General features: G+C 33.1%; 1 protein-coding gene across 1 annotated transcript in view; it reads right to left on the minus strand.

Moving 5' to 3' along the window:
* Positions 1 to 23332, minus strand: part of LOC106466561 — a 60657-nt gene that overhangs the window by 8559 nt on the left and 28766 nt on the right. Inside the window, exons 2-3 of the mRNA XM_013926853.2 lie at positions 9232 to 9600; positions 4736 to 5047 (exon numbers count right to left, since the gene is read on the minus strand). Coding sequence (XP_013782307.1) covers positions 4736 to 5047; positions 9232 to 9600 — 681 coding nt within the window. The remainder of the gene's footprint in view (positions 1 to 4735; positions 5048 to 9231; positions 9601 to 23332) is intronic.

Below are 23332 nucleotides of genomic sequence, written 5' to 3' on the forward strand. Positions count from 1 at the left end.
TTCGTAATTGTTGTGTTTTAGTACAAAGCTACACAATGGGTAGCGTTTCGCTCTGTCCACCTCTGGAAATCGAGCTCTCGGTTTTAGCGTTGAAAGTTCGTAAACTTATTGATGACCGAATGAGGGAATTGAGAAAAGAAAAGAGAACAATATTGATTTTGGATAACGATAAAGCTTAAATAATAACAGAATAACGTATGAGTTTGAACACGTGCAATAAAAAGTTTACTATTTTATGATTATTGTTACGTATATTCCAATCATTTATTCCTGTTATACTTGTTTGTTTGTTTGTAATTAAGCACAAAGCTACACAATGGGCTATCTGTGCTCTGCCGACCACGAGTATCGAAACCCGGATTCTAGCGTTGTAAGTCCGCAGACCTACCGCTTTGCCACTGTTATACTAGTCAGTTTTAATACGTCCTCTTATGAGATGAATATGCGAAACTTTTTGTGGTAAAAGAAAAGGGATGGGTAATGTAAAAGTATAAACATTTCTTACAGGACAGCTAAGGAAACAGCTGAAAATGGAATAGATATATTGAGATTTATTAGAACTCTACTGACTGAGAATTAGTCGAGCTAAGTGTGAAATAAAACAAAAGGCATATCTTTCTACTATAAGGACCGTATTACTAAGGATATGGTTCTTAACATTTATAACAGATATATGAACATAAAACGAACATTCTTGAATTCAACGAAGCGGTTATTTTACTCTTGTATGATATATATAAGGATTTTTATAATAAATTTTAAAAGGGGTTAGTTAATGCTTGAAATAAATGTCAGCTAACAAACTATCAAAGCAAGGATTCTTCAACGGAATGTCTCATCTGTAAAATGGTACAGAAGGTAATAAAAATAGGAACACTTAACTAATGACTGTGATATATATAGAACTTTAAAGGACGAGTAAAAGAAAGGAACGAAAAGTACAGAAAATTGGGAATTTTAAGAAAGGCGATAAAATCACCTATAGTTATATTACACAAGAAAATATCCTAAGAGACGCTTGAGGCTAGAGTATTTTCGCATCGCTTAGTTTTATGAGTGATTAAAGTGTGAATTATGGTATTAAATTCAGTTGTGGAGTGTACTCACTAGGATTACAACGACAGAAGCTATCATAGGTAACTATGTTTTTTTCATGCTCTTGCGTCATGCCAAATAGCCTATAGTTTACTCGGAACCCTCATGCCAAATTCTGTTAATAAAAAGTTTATAATAGTAGAAATTGAGCCATAAACATGTAAAATGTTCTATTAAATTTTTATTTTTACTTTCCATTAACCATGCTGAGGATAACTTTTGGTAGAAAATGTTTTGTGTATGAGAGTTACGTAGAAATTATGTTCAGTTATATTTTAGGTTTTGCAGGTATCTTGTTCTTCACCATTGCTTCATTAATAATTTTATATATATAGTATCAAAATAAGATAAACCAAAGCTTAAAACTTTTTTTACTCTCACCAGGGCCCCACAGTGGCACAGCGGTATGTCTACGGACTTACAACGCTAGAATCCGGGTTTCGATACCCGTGGTGGGCAGAGCACAGAGAGCCCATTGTACTTAATTAGAAACCAACCAACAAACAAAGTTCTCACCAAGAATTATTGAACTATAAGTGTAATATAAGATATTTTGCAGATAAATAATATAGTTTGAACAGTGTGGCGGTTTCTATTTATAACAATATTACATGCTCTCTGCCCTCTGAAACCTTTTGCTGTCCAGCTGAGAGATCAAATATGGAAAACACCTTTCTCATAAAGTGCAGGTGTTCAGAAGTAACGCCTGTCGGATTAAAATGTTTATACTTTTTTTTTTTATCTTACCACTGTCTTGTAATAAATCAAATTCACCGAATAAAACCTTGGAAAGAAGACACAACATAGTAAATAATTTCATCTCTTGCACGTCAATGTTTGTAAAAAGGAGAAGAAGATATCTAAGGCTCTGATATTATTAATCAAGTTGAAATGCTTTTAGTTTTAGTGAAACAGGAAGCAACCACTTATCTGCAGCGTTGTAGTCCTCAAATTAATTTCTAGCATATAAGCGAGGTCGCTTCAAGTTGGATGTGAGACAACATCAGACATGATTCACAAAACTTGGCCACACTGTGTTAGCTAAGAAGTACCTAACTCGTGACTAAACTCTTTAGTTGAGATGGCAGACAGCTAACGTGGCTTTCGGGTGATACAGAAATGGATGAAAAAGTTGGCTTATCAGAATTGGAGATAGCGTTTACTCCGTCAAATTTTGGAAACTAAATCATATTATAATACGTATGTTTAGGGTATCTGAATAACTTATGTTTGTTTATGGATTTTGAGTGAAAGATAATTTTTTTTTACATCATACGAAAATAGCACCAACAGGGCATTTTGTTACTTGTTGTCTATTGGACTCATTATCTCTCTCACGTCGATCTGGAAGTCAGTGTTGCATTGTATTACCGCAGCCACGATAGTTAAGCTGCTCTTGAATTTCTGAGTGATTCTCCAAATCCGTCACATTTCTTACTGAAACAAGTACTGGATTTCATCTCTGGATTATCTTGATTTTTTTTCGAATCGTGGGTGTGTTATAAAAATGACGATAAAATCCCACTATTTAATTAGAATAATCCAAGAGTTGACGGTTTGCGAATATCCGAAGAAAAAAATAAATGTTATTGAAAAACGAATTCATTAGTTTCAACGGTACACTGTTTTTAATTGCATGTATATATAATTTTTTTTAGTGTTAAAATTGAATTTTTTTTAGATTTCATAAAAACACAAAAACAAAACCAGTATGTAGCAATAAAGAAAATTCCATCAAATATGCAACGACAGTGCAGCTTTAAATCTGTAATCTCATACCTTAAAGTTTTCCATCAAATATGCAACGACAGTGCAGCTTTAAATCTGTAATCTCATACCTTAAAGTTTTCCATCAAATATGCAACGACAGTGCAGCTTTAAATCTGTAATCTCATACCTTAAAGTTAAGGCAAAACATAAGTTTCAAAGAATGATGCTTTAGGTAAATTACAAAAGCAAAAAAAAAATGCCTAAAGATGTCCTTTCCGAAATATTGTTAATTAACTCAAAAGGCGAAGATAATAATAATAAAATCAAAATTTGTGCGGAAACTTTTGTTAAAGTGATCAATTCAGGCATAGCTTTTCTTGTCATATTTAACTATGAGATATGTTATTCAATGTCTACCACACGTGCTTTTTATTTTCCTATAAAATGCTTTAAAATATTAACAGAAGGAAATGAATTTATTATAAATCTTCAAGCTCAGTAGGAAAATTTTTCATTGATATACTGTAATGGATTTTCTATCGAAATTACTTTCGATATACCCTGAGCTAAGAACGCTGTGATTCAATCACATCCCACAAATATTATATCAAACAATTTACAGTATAAAAAAATTAACACGAATTCGTTTTTGAAAACTAAAGACAAACGGCTATCAATTCATTTTATTCTATCAAAATAAAAGTTTTCTATTTCAAATTAAAATAAATATGAAATATATGGTACTTTATTAATACTTTAACGATTTCCTCATGCAAAAGATTGTGAGTAGCTAATATGAACAATAATTTAGCGCAAGTTTGAAATATTTTACGTGTGTTTGTATAATGAAATTGAGAGGTCAAAATCACAGTTTTTGGTATACCAAATGAAATTACACACGTTTGCTCATCATATTTACAATGTCAACGTGAATGTACTATTTGTTTTGAGAGAACGAACATACGACAGTTTCTACAGGCTTCATCATATTCCAGTTTATCCTATTGTTTACACTAAATATTCCAGTTATATCCTATTGTTTACAATAAATATTTCAGTTATATCCTATTGTTTACAATAAATATTCCGGTTTAGCCTGTTGTTTACAATAAATATTCCAGTTATATCCTATTGTTTACAATAAATATTCCAGTTATCAGTTATATCCTACCGTTTACAATAAATATTCCAGTTATATCCTATTGTTTGCAATAAATATTCCAGTTATATCCCATTGTTTACAATAAATATTCCAGTTATATCCTATTGTTTGCAGTAAATATTCCAGTTATATCCTATTGTTTACAATAAATATTCCAGTTATATCCTATTGTTTACAATAAATATTCCAGTTATATCCTATTGTTTACAATAAATATTCCAGTTATATCCTACTTTTTACAATAAATATTCCAGTTATATCCTACTGTTTACAATAAATATTCCAGTTATATCCTACTGTTTACAATAAATATTCCAGTTATATCCTATTGTTTACACTAAATATTCCAGTTATATCCTATTGTTTACAATAAATATTCCAGTTATCAGTTATATCCTACTGTTTACAATAAATATTCCAGTTATATCCTATTGTTTGCAATAAATATTCCAATTATATCCCATTGTTTACAATAAACATAATTTTAGTAAATGCTTTCAAAGAAGAATATTTCAGAAATATTTTTCATGTTTAATTAGAAATTTAATAAATTTGCTCTGAGTTTGAAATGCACATATCAGAATTACATTTCTAACTTAGAAAATGTTTATAGAAATCCACGAAGGTCAAGCTATGTCATTACGATTTAGCATTGAGCGTCAACAAAAGTAATTAGTTGTTTCATTAAATACATAACTTAGTTTAACAGTTGAAGGTATTAGATATTCTACTTTGAAGAAGTCAGTAGATATTTCTAAAATAACTTACCTGGATAATAATTTATACTGCTAAGCCTCTGATAATTTGTTCCAGGAAAAGAGACAAAACAGTCAAACCGTGTAGCGCCATCTGGTGAGAGTTCGCTGTCGTCTACTTCATAAGTTACCGATACTTTATAACTATATTCCTGGTGGAATACTTCTGTCTCTTTGTCAGTTATGACCGTGTGTTCGCTCGCTCCTGGTGAAGTTTGAAATACATCGATATCAGGTATCGGGTAAACCTGGTCTACTTCACAGCCGAACTTAGCTTTATCGGAGGTCGTTTTAGTGTAGTTAAAACGAAGAAACTTAGCTGGAGCTAGAAGAAAAGGAAATATCAAGCGTCGGTTATAATTCTTAAAAATATTTTGATTGAATAGTGAAAAACTTAAACATAGATGTTGTTGTTTTTATCACAAAAACTCGCTCTGTTAGACGTGACTTCTGAGCGATTAAACATTACGTGAAATATTTCAATGAGTTTGTATGTGTTATTCTTTAGATACTTTATCGGTTTACTCAAGAAACCTAAATCACATAAAAAGTTGCATAGACAAAAGTCGTTAAAATTAAATAGGTTAAAGATAGCCAAACTACTTATTTTGCCAAAGACGACTTTTCAAATAGCCGGTCTTCGTCAGATCAAAATGCAGATGCTGCTTTAGACTTATAAGTCAGATCAGTGAATTATGAAATCAAATTACTAGAATTTTTAACATGTTTGAACTTGCATTTATTGCGAGTCCTCGTCATCTATACATGTTATATTAAACATCTACACGTATAACTTGTATAATGAGATAGGTTCTATAGACATCATGAACGATTTATTAGAACAACAAACAGTTTTATCAGACACCTGTAGAAAGATGTGTAATTCAACATTTCACCTATCACAACAAAACCTCACTAAAACATATATAATGACGAAATATAACATGAAGGTATTATAAATAGCATCTGTAACCTTATATCATTTCATATGAAACGTTCAGTGCTTGTACTCTAATAACCTCCGCAACGTGACGTGGCATGCTATCGATGAGGTTATTGATGTAATCCACCGTGATTTCATCCCAACTTTTCACTAGATGGCGCTGCAGCTCAGCTACAGTAGCTGGTTTAAAGTCCTGGTTATCAATTTTTCGACTCAGTTCTGCCTAACATTTCTCAATGGGATAGCAATCTGGAGACTTTGGCGGCCATGGGAATCTTGTAACATCCTCCTGGTCGAGATAATCCTGTACTATATGCACACTGTGGGCAGTGGCATTGTTATCCTGGTACACAAAGTTATTGCCAGACTTTGCTCTAGCATATGGCAGATATATCCTTTCAATGTGATGCCTGTAGGAGGCGCCATTTACGTTTCCCTGGAGGATACGAAGAGCAGTTTTTTCACCATGATGAATACTGCACCCTCTCCAATGAGAAAGCTACTCTTCTCTCATCTGTTCTCCAGGCAAACTACGAACACGAATCCTATCATCAATTTTAACAAGCCTGAAACAGGACACATTTGAAAAAGTGACATGTCGCCAGTCACCTAAATGTAAGTTAGCATGCTGTCTTGCCAAGGTAACACTGTGACGGTGGTGAATTCTGGGTAATATAAGTTTCAGATATCCCTTCTTGCAAAATAACCTTGTTTAGTCTGTTTCCTATTCACTATTCTTTTGGATACCCTGGAATGAATGTGTTCTTGTCATTCCTGTCGTAAGATGTTCCAAGACTTCTTTCAACCTTGACGTCTTAACCCAATCAAAACACGGTCATCTCTGGTTATTCGACATCTACCAGTAATCTTTCCTGGAACAACGTTTCCTGTAGTTCGATGATGTTTCAGGATTTTTCTTCATATCATTTCTGGACAATCGAACAATTTGACACCCTATAACTTCTGGCACATGACGAGGAATGACTTTACACCACGTACAGAGAAATTGTCTGAACAAAGCGTTGGTTTGTTTCGAAAAAGATTATTCCAAAAGCAAAACCTTTTACACAAAACAGATATGTGGGTGGGTTATGATGAACAAATGCTGAAAAGAACTTATATCAACCAGAATAAGAACTCGTACATGTTTGTCCGATCATACGTTACCTTCTCTGTTACTACTCTGAGTACTTCATGTATGTAGACAATAACATTAGTATGAAAGTATTTTGGCCAATACTATATAATGTGCAATTGTTATCATAGTTAGTAGTCTATACGGTCGTTTAGGGCTAATTATTAACCTACTTTTCACATTTCTTTATATAATTACATATTAATTACGAATCAGGTTTTATAATAAGTAAAATAATGAAGCAAGAGACTTCCACCAAGAAGACCCAGGATCGAATCCCGGTCAGTTCCAACACGGAAATAACTTTTACAGAATTTGTCTGAAGACGGCAACAGATTAGCAGCCGAAATTGAGATAACTGTGTCTAGTTATATAAAGAATGATTACAAATAATTAATAATTATAATTAGACGTAAGAGATCGTTTAGGCTAATAACCACGATAACGATTGATAACGTTTCGCCACCATCTTATCGTAAGTACTTATAGTATACAGCTAAGCCCATCACGAGTATCGAAACCCAACTTTTAGCATTAAAAGTCCGCAAACTTATCGCCGAGCCACTGGGGGAGGGGGGGGGGCATGTTTCTGTAAAGAAACCAAAAATTTGGTATTATATAAACAAACTTCAATGAAATGAAATATATTTTTAGTTCAACTTACTACCAACTTTCTGTGCTTTATTTTAGAAGATAGACTAGTCTTAAACTCTTAAAACTAGTATCCATACGGCGACTAGCACGTAAATCATTGATATTGTTTAGGGTACTAAACTGTCTCTGATGGGAGAGTAACTATAATGTAAAAAATCAGAAAATGTAGAAGAATCAAAGTGGGGATTTATCTATTCTAGAAACTTGGTTTACCTGTGTGTTTATATTACACTTCAAAAAGAACATCATATACATCATTGAAAAGTAGCAGGAAAGTCATACAAATAAAAGCGATAATTTTTATAAAGGGTTCCACAGACGTATAAAATACTTAACATATGAATAAAGTCAATAACTATTTTTATAAAGTATCACTGATATTTTTTCTTTGCTTTTCTTAGCCCAAAAATATTATATAGAACTGTAATATTCTCCACCCAGAAGAAGCTTAATCTAAGTCAGATTTTTTCATTCATATAAAACATATTTTCCTATGAGGGTAAGATTAAACCTTTTGATATTAATAAGCCCGTTGAAAAAAAAACCTTTTCACAAACTCGCTTGTAACATAAGTCAAAAGAAGATTAAAAAGAGAAATATGGCATAAAAAATGCAAAGCTGTTTAAATGTGCCCTTTCTGATTAGAAAAAGAACAAAAAACAAGAAAAAAAGGAAACACGAAACTGTAATTTCACATAAGATTACAGCAGCTTAAAAAATCGTTATAAAATCTTCTAAAGATCATATTGATTGTGGTGAAATCATTAAAAGTTATTCCTTCATTTGATAGCTCCTCATTAGAGGTAGAAGTTTGGACAGGTCAGATTTGGTGGACTGTCCTATGGATGGCAATTTTTTAAATATTAACTGTTGCGTATAACATTATATGTCGGTCTTTAATAGTTTCAAATGTTTATGTTTTGTTGAAATAATAGGAAATATAGTAATATGTTAAGTTGCATTGCCTGTGCTCTTCTCAGTTAATAACATGTAAAGAACACAATGTTTGCTTTAACTTATACAGTTCTCTGCAACTGATCCCAAAGAAAACATGTATATATTATTCAGTTCATGTGTATGTTCAACCATACGTCTCCGATGACGCTTTCTAAAGTACACGAATCATAGGTAAAACTTAACAGCTCACTAATATATTGAAATATTCCTTGTTCACTAATAGGAATGGCAGCTATTTCCATAGAGCAGGTGACAAGTTCGATTTACTACTAGTTGTGTTTTAGTGCAAAGTTAGATAATGGGCTATCTATCCTCTGTCCACCGCGGAAATCGAACCTCAGATTTTAGCGTTGTAAGTCCTTTAAATTAATTGCTGACCCACCAGTGTACGCAATGCAATAACCATACTATTGTTTGTTTGTTTATTTGTAATTAAGCACAAAGCTACACAATGGGCTATCTGTGCTCTGCCCGCCGCGGGAATCGAGCCCCAGATTTTAGCGTTGTAAGTCCGCCGACATACCGCTGTGCCACTAGGAGGCTAACCATAGTAAGTTATTTTAAAAGTAAATTAACATCATAATAAAGACAGTCTAAGAAGAAGGAATTCGATAAAATGAGCCAGAAAAAAAAACATTTATAAAAAAAAAGATAAAATGGTTTTAAACTTTAAACTAAAGATTGCAGAAACTTTTATCGTTCACCTTTAAAAATATATTTTAGAGCTAGCTGTAGGTACGGAGTTCGTAAAATATACACGAATTTTTATGTTCCTCACTTATCAGTTGTGTTTAAGATGTTATTATTACACGGATCTTACCGTAAACTGTCATTTCCTTTTCCGCCGTGTCGAGTCCGTTGAAAGATGTCACGTGGCAAGAATACTTCCCACTGAGCTGTGAGGTTGGTTTCAGGATTCGGAGACTTCGGTACTGCGTGAAGTTCGTGGATGGAGTGGTGGAGGAGTTCATGTCGATACGCCCTTGTAGTTTCTCGGAAACCAGTCGGGATCCGAGTTCAGGAATCCATTGGTAGATGGGTTTAGGATCATCGTTATGGAACCATTTGACGACAAGGTGATCGTCTTCGTATGTAAAGTTGTAAACACAGTCCAACGTGACAGACTCCTGGGTTCCATTTTCAATCCATCGGGGAACAGACAGCTGCGTAATCTGTAATGCTTGAAGCCCTATAGACAGAGAAAACATTGAATTCATACGGAAATCCACGATGTAAAGCATGGATTAATTACCTGGTAGACATACCGTTGTGGATTATAAAAGTCATTAAACAAAGATTCAGGCCAACTAAAGACGCGGAACAAAGCGAATGAAGGCGTTTTAACAGCACCAAAGTTTAAATTTTCTCTACAGCATTACACATTGTAGTTTCCTTTTCAACAGGTTCTTGATATATGGCTACCTCTCTCACACACACATACGAATTAATAAAATCAGTAAATGAATATATGGATTAAACTAGATACGGTATTTATTATTGTTTTCAAAGCCTTCATTGCATTTATGCTGTCTGAGCGCTATCTTGTGCTCTATTTCGTCAATGAACCTCTCCTGTTTTAAGTCTTTACTATAACTTTAAGGATCGATGGATATTAAGCATAAAAGGTCTGTACATAATTTCTTGAAAGTGAAAACTATAAAAGTTCTGTACAGAATTTTTTGAAAACTGTAAGAGGTCTGTACATAATTTCTTGAAAGTGAAAACTGTAAAAGTCTGTACATAATTTTTTGAAAGTGAAAACTGTAAATAGTAGTCAGAACATAATTTCTTGAAAGTGAAAAATGTAAAAGGTCTGAACATAATTTCTTGAAAAGGGAAACTGTAAAAGTCTGTACAGAATTTTTTGAAAACTGTAAAAGGTCTGTACATAATTTCTTGAAAGTGAAAATTGTAAAAGTCTGAACATAATTTCTTGAAAGTAAAAACTGTAAAGGTCTGTACATAATTTCTTGAAAGTGAAAACTGTAAATAGTCTGAACATAATTTCTTGAAAGTAAAAAACTGTAAATAGTCTGAACATAATTTCTTGAAAATGGAAGGCCTGTGTGCGTCTCTTGGATTCCTCGATAGTCGTCTATCGAAACCAGTGTACTAGTGCACTTTCACTAAAAGTCACGTCTGTTCAATAGGGTGTGAGAGACACAGATCAACGTTCGTATATCGGAAGATCTCACCAAACAAAGAAACGTTCGTAGACTGCAAGACATCGGCAAACAAAGGAACGTTCGTAGATCGCAAGATCTCACCAAACAGAAAAACGTTCGTAAACTGCAAGACATCGCCAAACAAAGCAACGTTCGTAGATCGCAAGATCTCACCAAACAGAAAAACGTCCGTAGACTGCAAGACCTCGCCAAACAAAGCAACGTTCGTAGATCGCAAAATCTCACCAAACAGAAAAACGTCCGTAGACTGCAAGACCTCGCCAAACAAAGCAACGTTCGTAGATCGCAAGATCTCACCAAACAGAGAAACGTTCGTAAACGGCAAGACCTTGCCAAACAAAGAAACGTTCGTAGACGGCAAGGTCTCGGCAAACAGAGCAACTTCCGTGGACTACAAGACCTCTCCAAACAGAGCAACTTTCGTGGACTACAAGACCTCGCCAAACAGAGCAGCTTCCGTGGACTACAAGACCTCGCCAAACAGAGCAACTTTCTTGGACTACAAGACCTCGCCAAACAGAGCAACTTTCGTGGACTACAAGACCTCGCCAAACAGAGCAACTTCCGTGGACTACAAAACCTCGCCAAACAGAGCAACTTCCGTGGACTACAAGACCTTGCTAAACAAAAGTGCTGATCATATCATGTTCCCAGTAAAATAGAAAGATTTTTTACCAATAAATGTTTTATTTTACAACCTGCATTAGACGTTAGTATTATTATTTACTTTTAGTCATTGAAGAAGCATATCTTACAACAATATCTTCCAAACTTAAAAGTGATTTTATTTTACCTTTGTCAATAAACATGATTTATAAGAACTGAATTTGAATCTCTCATTAAGCATCATTGAACATATGTCAAAAGACTTGAGTTTTCCTGGCTTGCAAAATCCCATAAATCGATTAGATTCGGGCAGCTGTTCCAGAAATCACGATTCTAATTTATTGGTATGATAATGTACCACATAATCTGTGAAACAGAACCATCCCTAGTCACGAAGTACCACGTGCTAGTAAGGACTAGTTGATGGCTGTGTTCATCAGTATCGATCGACATAACATGTGAAGTTGACCACAAGGAACGAAGTAAGATATAACTAAACGTATGAGAGATGGTGAAATATAGGAAGTTACATATGTTTAGTATATGATCAGTTTTTTGTTTTTTCATCTCTGGGTTCCCGTATTCGATAATACGTTGAAACGACATTTATATAGTAGGTAGTTTCTCCAGTGGATCTCAGGAAAACATTGCTGATAAAACCTTTTTTTTCTAGAACAAATTGATATCGTGAAAGAGAGGGAGGAGGAGGAGAGAAAAACAAACAAACAAAAACAGGATGATTAATAAGACTCGAACAAACTACTACATCTTCTTACATGCTTGTACTTAAAAATCAACAAGAAATAAACGAAGATTACAAACTCACTATGTTAAGGTGACATGCAAAAATATAATGTTAAATGTTTTAATTTTTTACGTAGTTTTTGTAATCATACTTCAGTTTCATTTGGAAAGTTTTTTTACCAAATAATTTGTTCTAAAGTCTAAATAAATTGCTTTATATATTTTTTGACTTATACGGCGCCCTCTGTGTTTTATATGCATAAATTAGATGACTGGAGTTTCTAACAAGAAGCTTCTACGAGAGTTTTAATACCAAATTAATTTTGTTCTAAAGTCTCAACAAATAGCTTTATATATTTTTTGACTTATACGGCGCCCTCTGTGTTTTATATGCATAAATTAGATGACTGGAGTTTCTAACAAGAAGCTTCTACGAGAATTTTAATACCAAATTAATTTTGTTCTAAAGTCTCAACAAATAGCTTTATATATTTTTTCTACTTATACAGCGCCCTCTGTGTTTTATATGTATAAATTAGATGACTGGAGCTTCTATAATATAAGATACCTGAGCTAAAACAATCTATAGTTTAAAGTCTTTTATCGGTGTTACAAGCCGTCTAAAAGTTTGAATTACTAAAAGCATGCCGATTTAATGCAAAGAATAATTTTGTGCTAATGGGTTTATAAAGTTTTCGCAAACTTCATATAAAATATTTTTGTCACGCACTTTTTAACAACCTTCTTCGAGAAAATTCACAACTTATAATTATTCCGAGACGTTGAGCTTACTGTTTTAACAATTAAGCTGTGAAAATGAATGTTATATACAGAGTCGTACAGAAGAGCCATAGAATAACCCGTTTAATGTGTAAAGTATCTTATTATTCTTATCACACATATCGTTCAACGTCAAGCTGTGACTTTGGAGAAATCCCTTCTGAATGTAAGCCATAAATCAAATTTTGAGGAAATAAAAAAAATAGCGTTTAAAGGAAGAGCTATAAACACATGAGACTCAAAGTGTTGTGCTCGCTAATACCGAACTGTTACTGCGTAAAAAAAATGTTCATTTTTTTGTTCATTCACACATATAAGTTTAGAAACAACATTTTAGAAAACCATGCGTCAAGCATGACTTGTAGGTTGTAAAACAATATCGATATGGTAATGACGATCTCTGAATTATCTGAATTATATAAATAACTGAGCGTAAAAATATGTTACGTAAAAATATGAAAGTAAAACAAACTGTGTGTCATAATTTAACTGGAGTCACGCAACAAACACAATATCGTATTTCAAGGCATGGCTACCATTATACATATCAATGTTAATGCTCTTGTCTTCTAATTGTGTGACCCTGTCCTTGTAATGAATATTATAAGTGTTCCTTAAATAGATTTTGTAATAGAATTAGGATATGACATAACTTTGTAGATTCAGTTGTTAAAACGTGAATTCAAACTTGTTGTCTTGGTGAATCTTTGATCAAATGTTGAAATTTTAAAAGTTGTTGTCTTGGTGAATCTTTGACAACTTTCATAAAGTGTTGAAACATTTAAATTTGTTGTCTTGGTAAATCCATGACTACCTTGATAAAGTGTTAAAACTTTTAAAGCTGTTTGTTGTCTTGGTGAATCCTTTACCACCTTCATAAAGTGTTGAAACTTTTAAAGTTGTTTGTTGTCTTGGTGAATCCTTGACTACCTTTATAAAGTGTTGAAACCTATAAAGTTGTTGTCTTGGTGAATCCATGACCACCTTGATAAAGTGTTGAAACTTTTAAAGTTGTTTGTTGTCTTGGTGAATCCTTGACTACCTTGATAAAGTGTTGAAACTTTTAAAGTTGTTTGTTGTCTTAGTGAATCCTTGACTACCTTTATAAAGTGTTGAAACCTATAAAGTTGTTGTCTTGGTGAATCCATGACCACCTTGATAAAGTGTTGAAACTTTAAAGTTGTTTGTTGTCTTGGTGATTCCTTTACCACCTTCATAATGTGTTGAAACTTTTAAAGTTGTTTGTTGTCTTGGTGAATCCTTGACTATCTTTATAAAGTGTTGAAACCTATAAAGTTGTTGTTTTGGTGAATCCCTGATGAACTCTATAAAGTATTCAAACTTTTAAAGCATATATGATTGTTATATTGCTGTGTTATCTGAAATAATTGAGCAATCAATATATGGAATTATTGTGTCGGTTTAATAGGAATATATGTAATATAGTAGGCGAGTTTAGTAATATATTTTTCAGCAGAACCAATACATTTGCTGAATTGTTGATTTTTTACACTACAACAGCTTTTATAAGTGATCATCAGTAAGGTTGTGTTTAACGCATTACCTGAAAACGAGCTAATGAGAAAAAAAATCAACATAATTTTTGACTTTTTAAGTGTTTAGAAAAATAAAATATGGAAAATTCTCAGTTTCAAGGTGCTTAAACTGTCGATTCTGGAAAATAGTAAAAAGCATGATATATAATGTGCAAGGTGTTCCAGAAGTCTGGACCCGTAGGGAAAATCGACAAACACGTTTCTAATGTCAGTTGTACATATTTCAGGAAAGAAAAAAAACCCGATGTCACAGTATACCAAGAATTGACATGTGTACGGCTGTTAATGGCATGTATTTTGAATCTATATAAATATATGTTGTCTTATGTACGTCCAGATAACTACTTTGCAGGTTGTGGATGGATCTTCATCCAAGTTGGTATGGAGGTTCATTAGGTCCATGCGGGGATACTTTCACATTTTCAGTTTTGCATTTTGCGTTTTGCAGTTTTTATTAGCGTTTTTTACCGCTACTTCGTCCCCTGTCGATGGATCTTCACCAAATTTGGCATGGATGTTTGTTGGGTACATGCGGAGATACATACAAATTTACATTTTCACATTTTGTGTTTTGCAATTTTAATGGGCGTTTTTACGTTTTTCACAATTACAAGCAACTTATCATGTCCTGAGATAACATTTCATTAATCATGAATTTACATAATTTCCGTCCAGGTGACGAGTACTCCAGCTAGCAATAAAGAAATAAAAATACACTGAGTATTATTTCCCTATGGGTCCAGAGTTCTGGGACACCCTGTACATCACAACAAGACCCAATACTTAATAAATACATCATACTAAATTAAATAAAACGTGTAACTCCGATTCTCTTAATGGAGTTTCGAGGCTGGGACTGAGGAGCTAAAAATTGTTTAAGATAAACCAGACATTGTGAAACTGGAAACATTTTGATATTAATGCAGGCTCCATTGTAAGGTTTATATTCTTTCAGTCTTCATTATAAGGTTTATATTTCTTTCAGGCTTCATTGAAAGGTTTATATTTCTTTCAAGCTTCATTGTAAAGTTTATATTTCTTTCAGGCTTCATTGTAAACTTTATATTTCTTTCAAGCTTCATTGTAAAGTTTATATTTCTTTCAGGCTTCATTGTAAACTTTATATTTCTTTCGGGCTTCATTGTAAGGTTTAAATTTCTTTCGGGCTTCATTGTAAGCTTTATATTTCTTTCGGGCTTCATTGAAAGGTTTATATTTCTTTCAGGCTTCATTGTAAGCTTTATATTTCTTTCAGGCTTCTTGTAAAGTTTATATTTCTTTCAGGCTTCATTGTAAGGTTTATATTTCTTTCAGGGTTCATTGTAAGGATTGTATTTTCCCAGGCTTCATTGTAAGGTTTATATTTCTTTCAGGTTTCATTGTAAGTTTTATATTTCTTTCAGGCTTCTTGTAAAGTTTATATTTCTTTCAGGCTTCATTGTAAGGTTTATATTTATTTCAGGCTTTATTGTAAGGGTTGTATTTTCCCAGGCTTCATTGTAAGGTTTCTATTTCTTTCAGTTATTGTTAGTTCTATTAATCTTTGCCAATTTTAGCATACATTTTTATCAAGCTTTCACAAAACACAAGGGCGTTGAGTTTCTCTAATTCAAACAGTGACCTTGAAGAAGTGAATAAATCGCCCAGAGATAACGTAGAACAACTAGAATATGATAAACACACAACAGCAAACGCAAGAGGTGAAAATACTACTAATCTTCAGAACGTTCAGAGCAGATTGGAAAGTTGATATACAACTCACGTCGAACAGAGCAAAAGGTCACGAGCAAGGTAACTCCACTTATAAGCTTCACAGAATGACTCCTATATTTCATTCTCCATTAGGTAGCTCTACCCAGACACCACAAATAGACCGGTCGCGCCTCCGCAACAGCTGGCAAGCGAAGTATCGTTCAACAACTACCTTGGAGATCAAGGTGTTGCATGAGGGGCGAAAGTGGGACAGAACAGACTAATGAGAACGTATTCATCCTCAGACAATTGTAAATGTTTGGCTTAGAAAACCTCAAGGAAAGACAAAACAACGACTTTGTGTGTAGTATAATCTTCAGACTCTTTCTTCCACACTCAAATGCGAACCAAAAGGTATTTTTATGGGTCAGAAAAGTATTCAATTAGTGGTAACACTGTAGTCGGGTATGTTATAATGATCTATAGACTGTGCGGTTTCTTTAAAGCAACGTCGTACAGTGAAACCCATTACTGTTTAATCAATTGTAGAACTAAGATCATAATAAAAGCACGTATCTTCCCGCTCATAATGAACACGCTTCTTCGTTTGTTTCCTGTCTTTCTGTATTCATTGTTTATTATATTGTTTCTAATTTAAAAATAGACGACTAGGCAATGACAACACCTAGCTAGAAAAATGGACGACTAGGCAACAACAACACCTCGCTAGAAAAATGGACGAATAGGCAATAGTGGTATCATGCTTTAAAAATGGACAACTAGGCGATAACAGCACCTAGTTTGAAAAAAATGGACCACTAGGCAATAACAACACCTAGCTAGAAAAATGGACGACTAGGCAACAACAACACCTCGCTAGAAAAATTGACGAATAGGCAATAGTGGTACCATGCTTTAAAAACGGACAACTAGGCAATAACAGTACCTAGCTAAAAAAAATGAACGACTAGGCAATAGTGGTACCACGCTTCAAAAATGGACGGTTAGGCAATAACAGCACCTAACTTGAAAAATGGACCACTAGGCAATAGCAGCACCGAGCGAGAAAAATGAACGACTAGGCAATAGTGGTACCATGCTTTAAAAATGAACGACTAGGCAATAACAGCACCTTGAAGTAATTTAGAAATAATCTAACTGAACGTATAGTTTCATTCGTCGTATCAAACTTTTTTATGAAACATGTTCAAAAGATATAAACTATAAATTATTGAAGGAATAAATATTGCTAACACCATTTAAATGTATATTTTTCTATAAGTTGTATTTATCTTTCTTTATTGACAAGTTATAGATTTAATAAAAAAATTAAATAAAACTGATCAGGAACTTATCTTTTTATTTTTTAAATTTCTACAAACGTATGTTACAATAACGGATATGTATGTGTGCGTGTCTATGGTAATCCATTCAATGTATTAGCAGTGAGGGTTACTGATGGATATATTAATAGTGTCATACAGTGTAGAATCTTGAAACAAGTCTTAACAGTTATGCCCTTTAGTTATATATTGAACATTGACAATATCACATATTTTATTCATAGATATTAAAACATTAAAAATCCAAACACGGTGAAAAGTTTAGAAATTTGTTTTAGATATATATATATATAATTCACGTGACCATAAAAGCAATGAAATTCAAATCATTTTAAATTCTTTCAGACAACTAAACTGTTAAAATAAATGATGGAGACGGCCATATTTATACCCTCAGGGAATTCTGGAATTATTTCGATCAAACTAAAAATGCTTTCTGCTTAAACTGTTGTGAAATAGGAAAGAGGCCTAGTTTCATGAATAATTCAAAATTGAATACAGCAGATCACAAACCATCTGTTGTTCTCGTTACTTCCGAAGAAGAATACGACTTTCTGCAACAAACAGGCTATTTTTAACATTCCACAGAAGTTTGAGCTACCATACGGTGCTGTTAAATTGTTCTGAAACTGAACGAGATTCGGGTTTTGAGGAGAATATTTACTTAACGTTATAAATATTTCCTATCGTAAAAAGGTTTCCCGTATGGCTGTGGTAAAATGACGTTGCATCGAGCAATGGAAAGAGCTTTGTAGTCTCTGTACAGGAAGTCTACACGAAGAAAACAATAACCTGAAAATTAACCCGTTATATTGTTCCTGAAGAGTACGGTGCTTGTGGAATACCAGAGATAATCGCCAGGATTTTTCTAAATTACAAGATTAATGGTTAATTCTTTATTAAATATTTTTGTTAATGTTTAGTGATCGCAGCGAATCAAATTAAACAAAACGGATATCAATTAAACGTATACCGCAAAGAAAAATAATAATTCTGAAGAGAGATTAACATAACTTTTTTTTGCAATGCTTAATTTAAGAAATTTATTAGAATAAAATAATGGAATTTTTTGGTTTTGAAAAATAAACATTGGGATGTATTTATTTGAATTAAACTAATATAAAAATATAAGTTGATTTAAAATGTATAAACAAACAAAGAATTATTATAAAAAAAAAGTTGACATAACTTTGGAATCTCTGAAGTTTAGTCCTGACATATTGTTCTTGGAATTGGATATCAGATATTTCCTGTTATGTGGTAGGTTTAACTTAAAGCACACAAAACATATCGGTTAACACGACTCACAAACAGAACACAAGCTCCTATTACTTTTCCAAGAAACTTAAATGTATAATTCCAAAGCTGTCAAAACTCACATCAAAGGAAACATGATACTGATAGATGAAAAGATAAGAAAGCTTTTCAAAGGTGTATTTGACGTGTCAAATTTCCTTAGCCACGTTTCCTTGCTTTAAAGCCACCAAGCTATCACGATAAATCAAAGTTTCTGTTTGTTTGGATTTAAGTATCATTATATAAGTTTGCTCGTATTTCATATGATATATATTGCATTAAAAATTCATATCACAATGAAAACTTGAACATATCTAGTGACATTTCTATAAAACGATAAATATGGTATTTCATTTGGTTTTTAAAACATATTATTATTTTCTTGTCTATTCGTGGGTAATCTTACTTCCAAACAACGTATATATATATATAGTCTTATTTTATTGATGTTACTATTGGCGTGAGTTATCTAATTCACTAGTTTCATGAAAACTCTTCTTGGTCGTAAAATAAAAGAAATTATAATATATATTTAATCTCCTTCACGTATAACAGTCTGTAAAGTTAGGTTTTTTAAAAATAAAATAGATTATAATGTTTTTAAATGATTCTAAACAAATGAAATTAAAACTATATTACATTACAGATAAGAAAGTAAACATAATTTAAGATTGATAAAGATATCACTAATAATGTATTTCGTCGGTTTCAGCGTAGTTTCACTGGAGAGGTCAGCTGTTTTAACCACTCACACCACAATACAGTAGTGTGTTGTCTGTCAGAAAACACTAAAATGATGCTACATAAGGGACGCTTAACGTTGCAATATGTACTGTGATGACGTCGGGCAAAACGTGCGCATGCCATGAATCACGAGAAGAATTACGCACTCTGTAGGCTATAACGCACCATGACATATGAACTTCAAAAGCAAAAAATACAGATATTTGTTACTCTTAATTGTGGTTTTATTTACTTTTGAAACACAATACTTTCTGAGCTCTGCCGGAATACATATAATGAGATAATAACTTAAGCAGTAAGGTAAATAGTTAGTTTTTCTTGTCATGAAAACAGCTTAAGTATATAGCTGAGGTTTGGGTGAAAAAAAAAACCTTCATGGGTGTCTATTTAATATCGTGGTAGATCGTAATTTAATATATAAATAATACTAACTTCCGGTCAAAATTAGTTATGTAATCAGAGTGAAATTTAAACCTAAGATGTAGAGTGAAGTAACACTGATTATAGAGGGCGGTGAAAATTTAAATACTTAACTATTTCATGATATGGCGTTCGTTTTAATCACATGAGTCGTTTCGAAATTCCAGAATTTTAAATTAACGTGACCTTATTATTGATATTACTTCACAAATTAAGAATTTGTGTAGTACTAGAAAATAGATTTCACACTTTACTTGCTAATATTTAGTTGTTATTTAAATTAGAATCTAAAGATCGAATTTGGCAAGAAGAATTAGATCTCAGAAATGTAAAGCACTGAAGATATTTCACCGAGTTAAAGAAATAATAGGGCTTCATGAAAATTAATTTGTTAACATGAACATGGTGCTGACTATAAATGACAAGAATGGTGTAATCAACATAACGTGGGATAAAGAAAATAATTACGAATGCCACATTAAGTTATATTTGAGCATAGAACGAGGCTCTTAATTTAAATCAAATGAGCTTACACTCTGAATATTCATGTTTCAATTAAAGTTTTGTTATAATGATTGTTTGCTGTGATGTGGGCGGAGGGCTAAGGCCTGAAATATTGAAGTAACTCTCCACATTACGACCTCTCCTAGATTACCTTTTCATCTCCTGACTTACCTTCTAATCTCTTGGATTACCTCCTAATCTCTTGAGTTACCTTTTAATCTCCTGGATTACCTTTTAATCTCATGGATTACCTTTTAATCTCCTGGATTACCTTTTAATCTCTTGGATTACCCTTTAATCTTTAATTTCTTTTGACCTTCTTAGAACAAAATGAAACAAAAATACCTGCTGTAAAACTGATTGTAAAGTCTAGTTTACGCAAACTGGAGTTTGTTTGTTTTAGTGCTAAGTCTGCTGTGTTCATCGCAAGGATTCAAACCCCGGATTTTAGCACTGTAATTCCGTAGACTTACCGCTGTTCCATCGAGAGACAATGGAGTCCGAACACTCATTAAAATGTGTTTATATATAAAGTCATGCATAAAAAAACCTTAGAGTAAAAAATTACTAACACGAACTGAGTATCATGAAAAGCTGGGAAGTGTTCTTGATATAACTGAGGTACATTAAAAGAGAAGAAATTCACACACTACAAGATAAGAATCATACCTTAGCGCTTAAGATACGACAAGATAAGAATCATACCTTAGCGCTTAAGATACGACAAGATAAGAATCATACCTTAGCGCTTAAGATACGACAAGATAAGAATTATACCTTAGCGCTTAAGATACGACAAGATAAGAATCATACATTAGTGCTTAAGATACGACAAGGTAAGAAACATTCATTAACGCGTAAGATACCACAAGGTAACAAGTATTCATTAGCGCTTAAGATACGACAAGGTAAGAAGCATACCTTAGCGCTTAAGATACGTCAAGGTAAGAAGCATACGTTAGCGCTGAAAATACGACAAGGTAAGAATCATTCATTAGCGCTTAAAATACGACAAGATAAGAATCATTCGTTAGCGATTAATATACGACAAGGCAAGAATCATTCATTAGCCCTTAAGATACGACAAGGTAAGAAGCATACCTTAGCGCTTAAGATACTACAAGATAATAATTGTTCATTAGCGCTTAAGATAAGACAAGTAAGAAGAATTCCACAAGGACTGAAGTATACATCTTCAGTAGAGAACAATGTTGACTTTTCACTTTTCTCTAAAGAGTTCTTTATCAAACATAATTGAAGGATGTTTAAATAAGAATAAAAATACTTATGGTTTCGGAGGCTAATGAATACTAATAACAAGACTTAAGAAGGTTAGCGTCGAAAATGTTCTCAATTTGTTTCTTTCGGCGCTTATAAGCTGATTAAATCTTCTTTTTTTTTAACAACTTTGTTTTAACACAATAGAATTTCGTGAAATAACTGAAGACGTATAAGTGGGTTGAAACGCTAATGTCACACAATATGAAGAATAAAACACCGAGTTCCTGGAAGTAGTATAAAATACGCCAAGTCAACTTTTAGCAGGTTTTTATGTAACATGATCCAGGCGGGAGATTCTAAACTAGCCGGGTTTAAGATAAAACTCTCTTGATGGATCCCAGCAATTTTGTTTCTGGGAATCTTACGTCTACACCAACACATTTTCTCTAGTTTTATTTTAGGCCACTAACCACAAAATAGCGATTCTGTGAAACAACTAGAATATACGTCATTTCCTGTAGATGTGAAATCTTGACTTCAAGACAGAAACACATGTTTGGGTTTTGACGTCACTAAGCCTATTAACAGTGTAATATGAGCAAGGCAAGGCAAGGATGGAAAAACGCTATTTAGACAAAAGTTTGACTTACAATAGTAGGAACTACGAATACAGAAACAATGTGATAAACGCTGATAACATAGTTTAGATCCAGACTGTGTGAAATATATTTTAGATTAAACCATTGTAGAGAAAACACACAATAACATTTTGAAAGCTACATACGACCATTAACATCAGTAGAGGAGGTTTTCAAGCTGAATGTGACAGTCAAACATTAATTCTAAAAGCATTAAACACGACACGTTTGTTTATTGTAGTTTTATTTTATAAACGTCAGGAGACGCGAACCATATACAATTTGAAGACAATCGAAGCATATACTAAGAAAAAAGAACGTATATATATTATAACTAATATCACCATGAAAATAGACTGAATTTTGGCGTAGTTTCTTACACTCCATAATAATGTCGTTCTCAAGCAAATGTCTAAGCTGAACAATAATCTGCCTACACAAGTAAGCTTTTATAACTTCTGCACGAGCGAGTTATTGTACTTACTTTTCTGCACCTTTACTCCCTTTGAGATCTGTATATATATATAGACATTAAGTTATTGACGGGATGTTGTGTTTCGGAAGCAGTTTTACAGAACGAAAAGTGTCCTTGACAGTTTGATTAAGATTTGTTGTTCATAACTGACAGCACTGGAGCAGGAAGCTATCGATATCTCTGGAGTATCATGGCTCTATTATTTTAGACGGATCAGCCTGAGTGTTGGTTTTATGTGGAAAGTTTTTGGTTCTCTGCGATACAATATCTCAGTTGATTAGAAAACTAACTAAAGCAATCCCGTTGAAAGCTTACCACAAATTTTATATTTAATACAAAGTTTTTCTGAAACATGTACGTCACAGTGTAAGTGCTCATATGAACGCAAAAAAAAATTGAGTTTGCGTTTCGTTAATAATATATTAGATGAACCAGAAATATTCTCCATTTTCTTAGATTATTGATGCGTTGGCATCCACGTTTTGTCTTGTTTATCTTTTATTAAACAAACACTTCATGAGCGCACCATTGGTTACTTACTAAAGTTGAAAATAAAAATAGTGTTGATAAGCTGTATAACGTACTCTTTCAGCTGTGCTCACTTGCAGGATCGAACTTTAACTTTTAACGTTTTAAGTCCTGAAGCTTACCGTTGAGCTATTGGAAGCTAAAAGAATAGAACTACTAACATATTTACCTAAGGTGTGAACTCACAA

This window comes from Limulus polyphemus, unplaced genomic scaffold, assembly GCF_000517525.1.
Source record: "Limulus polyphemus unplaced genomic scaffold, Limulus_polyphemus-2.1.2 Scaffold2303, whole genome shotgun sequence".
Taxonomy (NCBI): domain Eukaryota; kingdom Metazoa; phylum Arthropoda; class Merostomata; order Xiphosura; family Limulidae; genus Limulus; species Limulus polyphemus.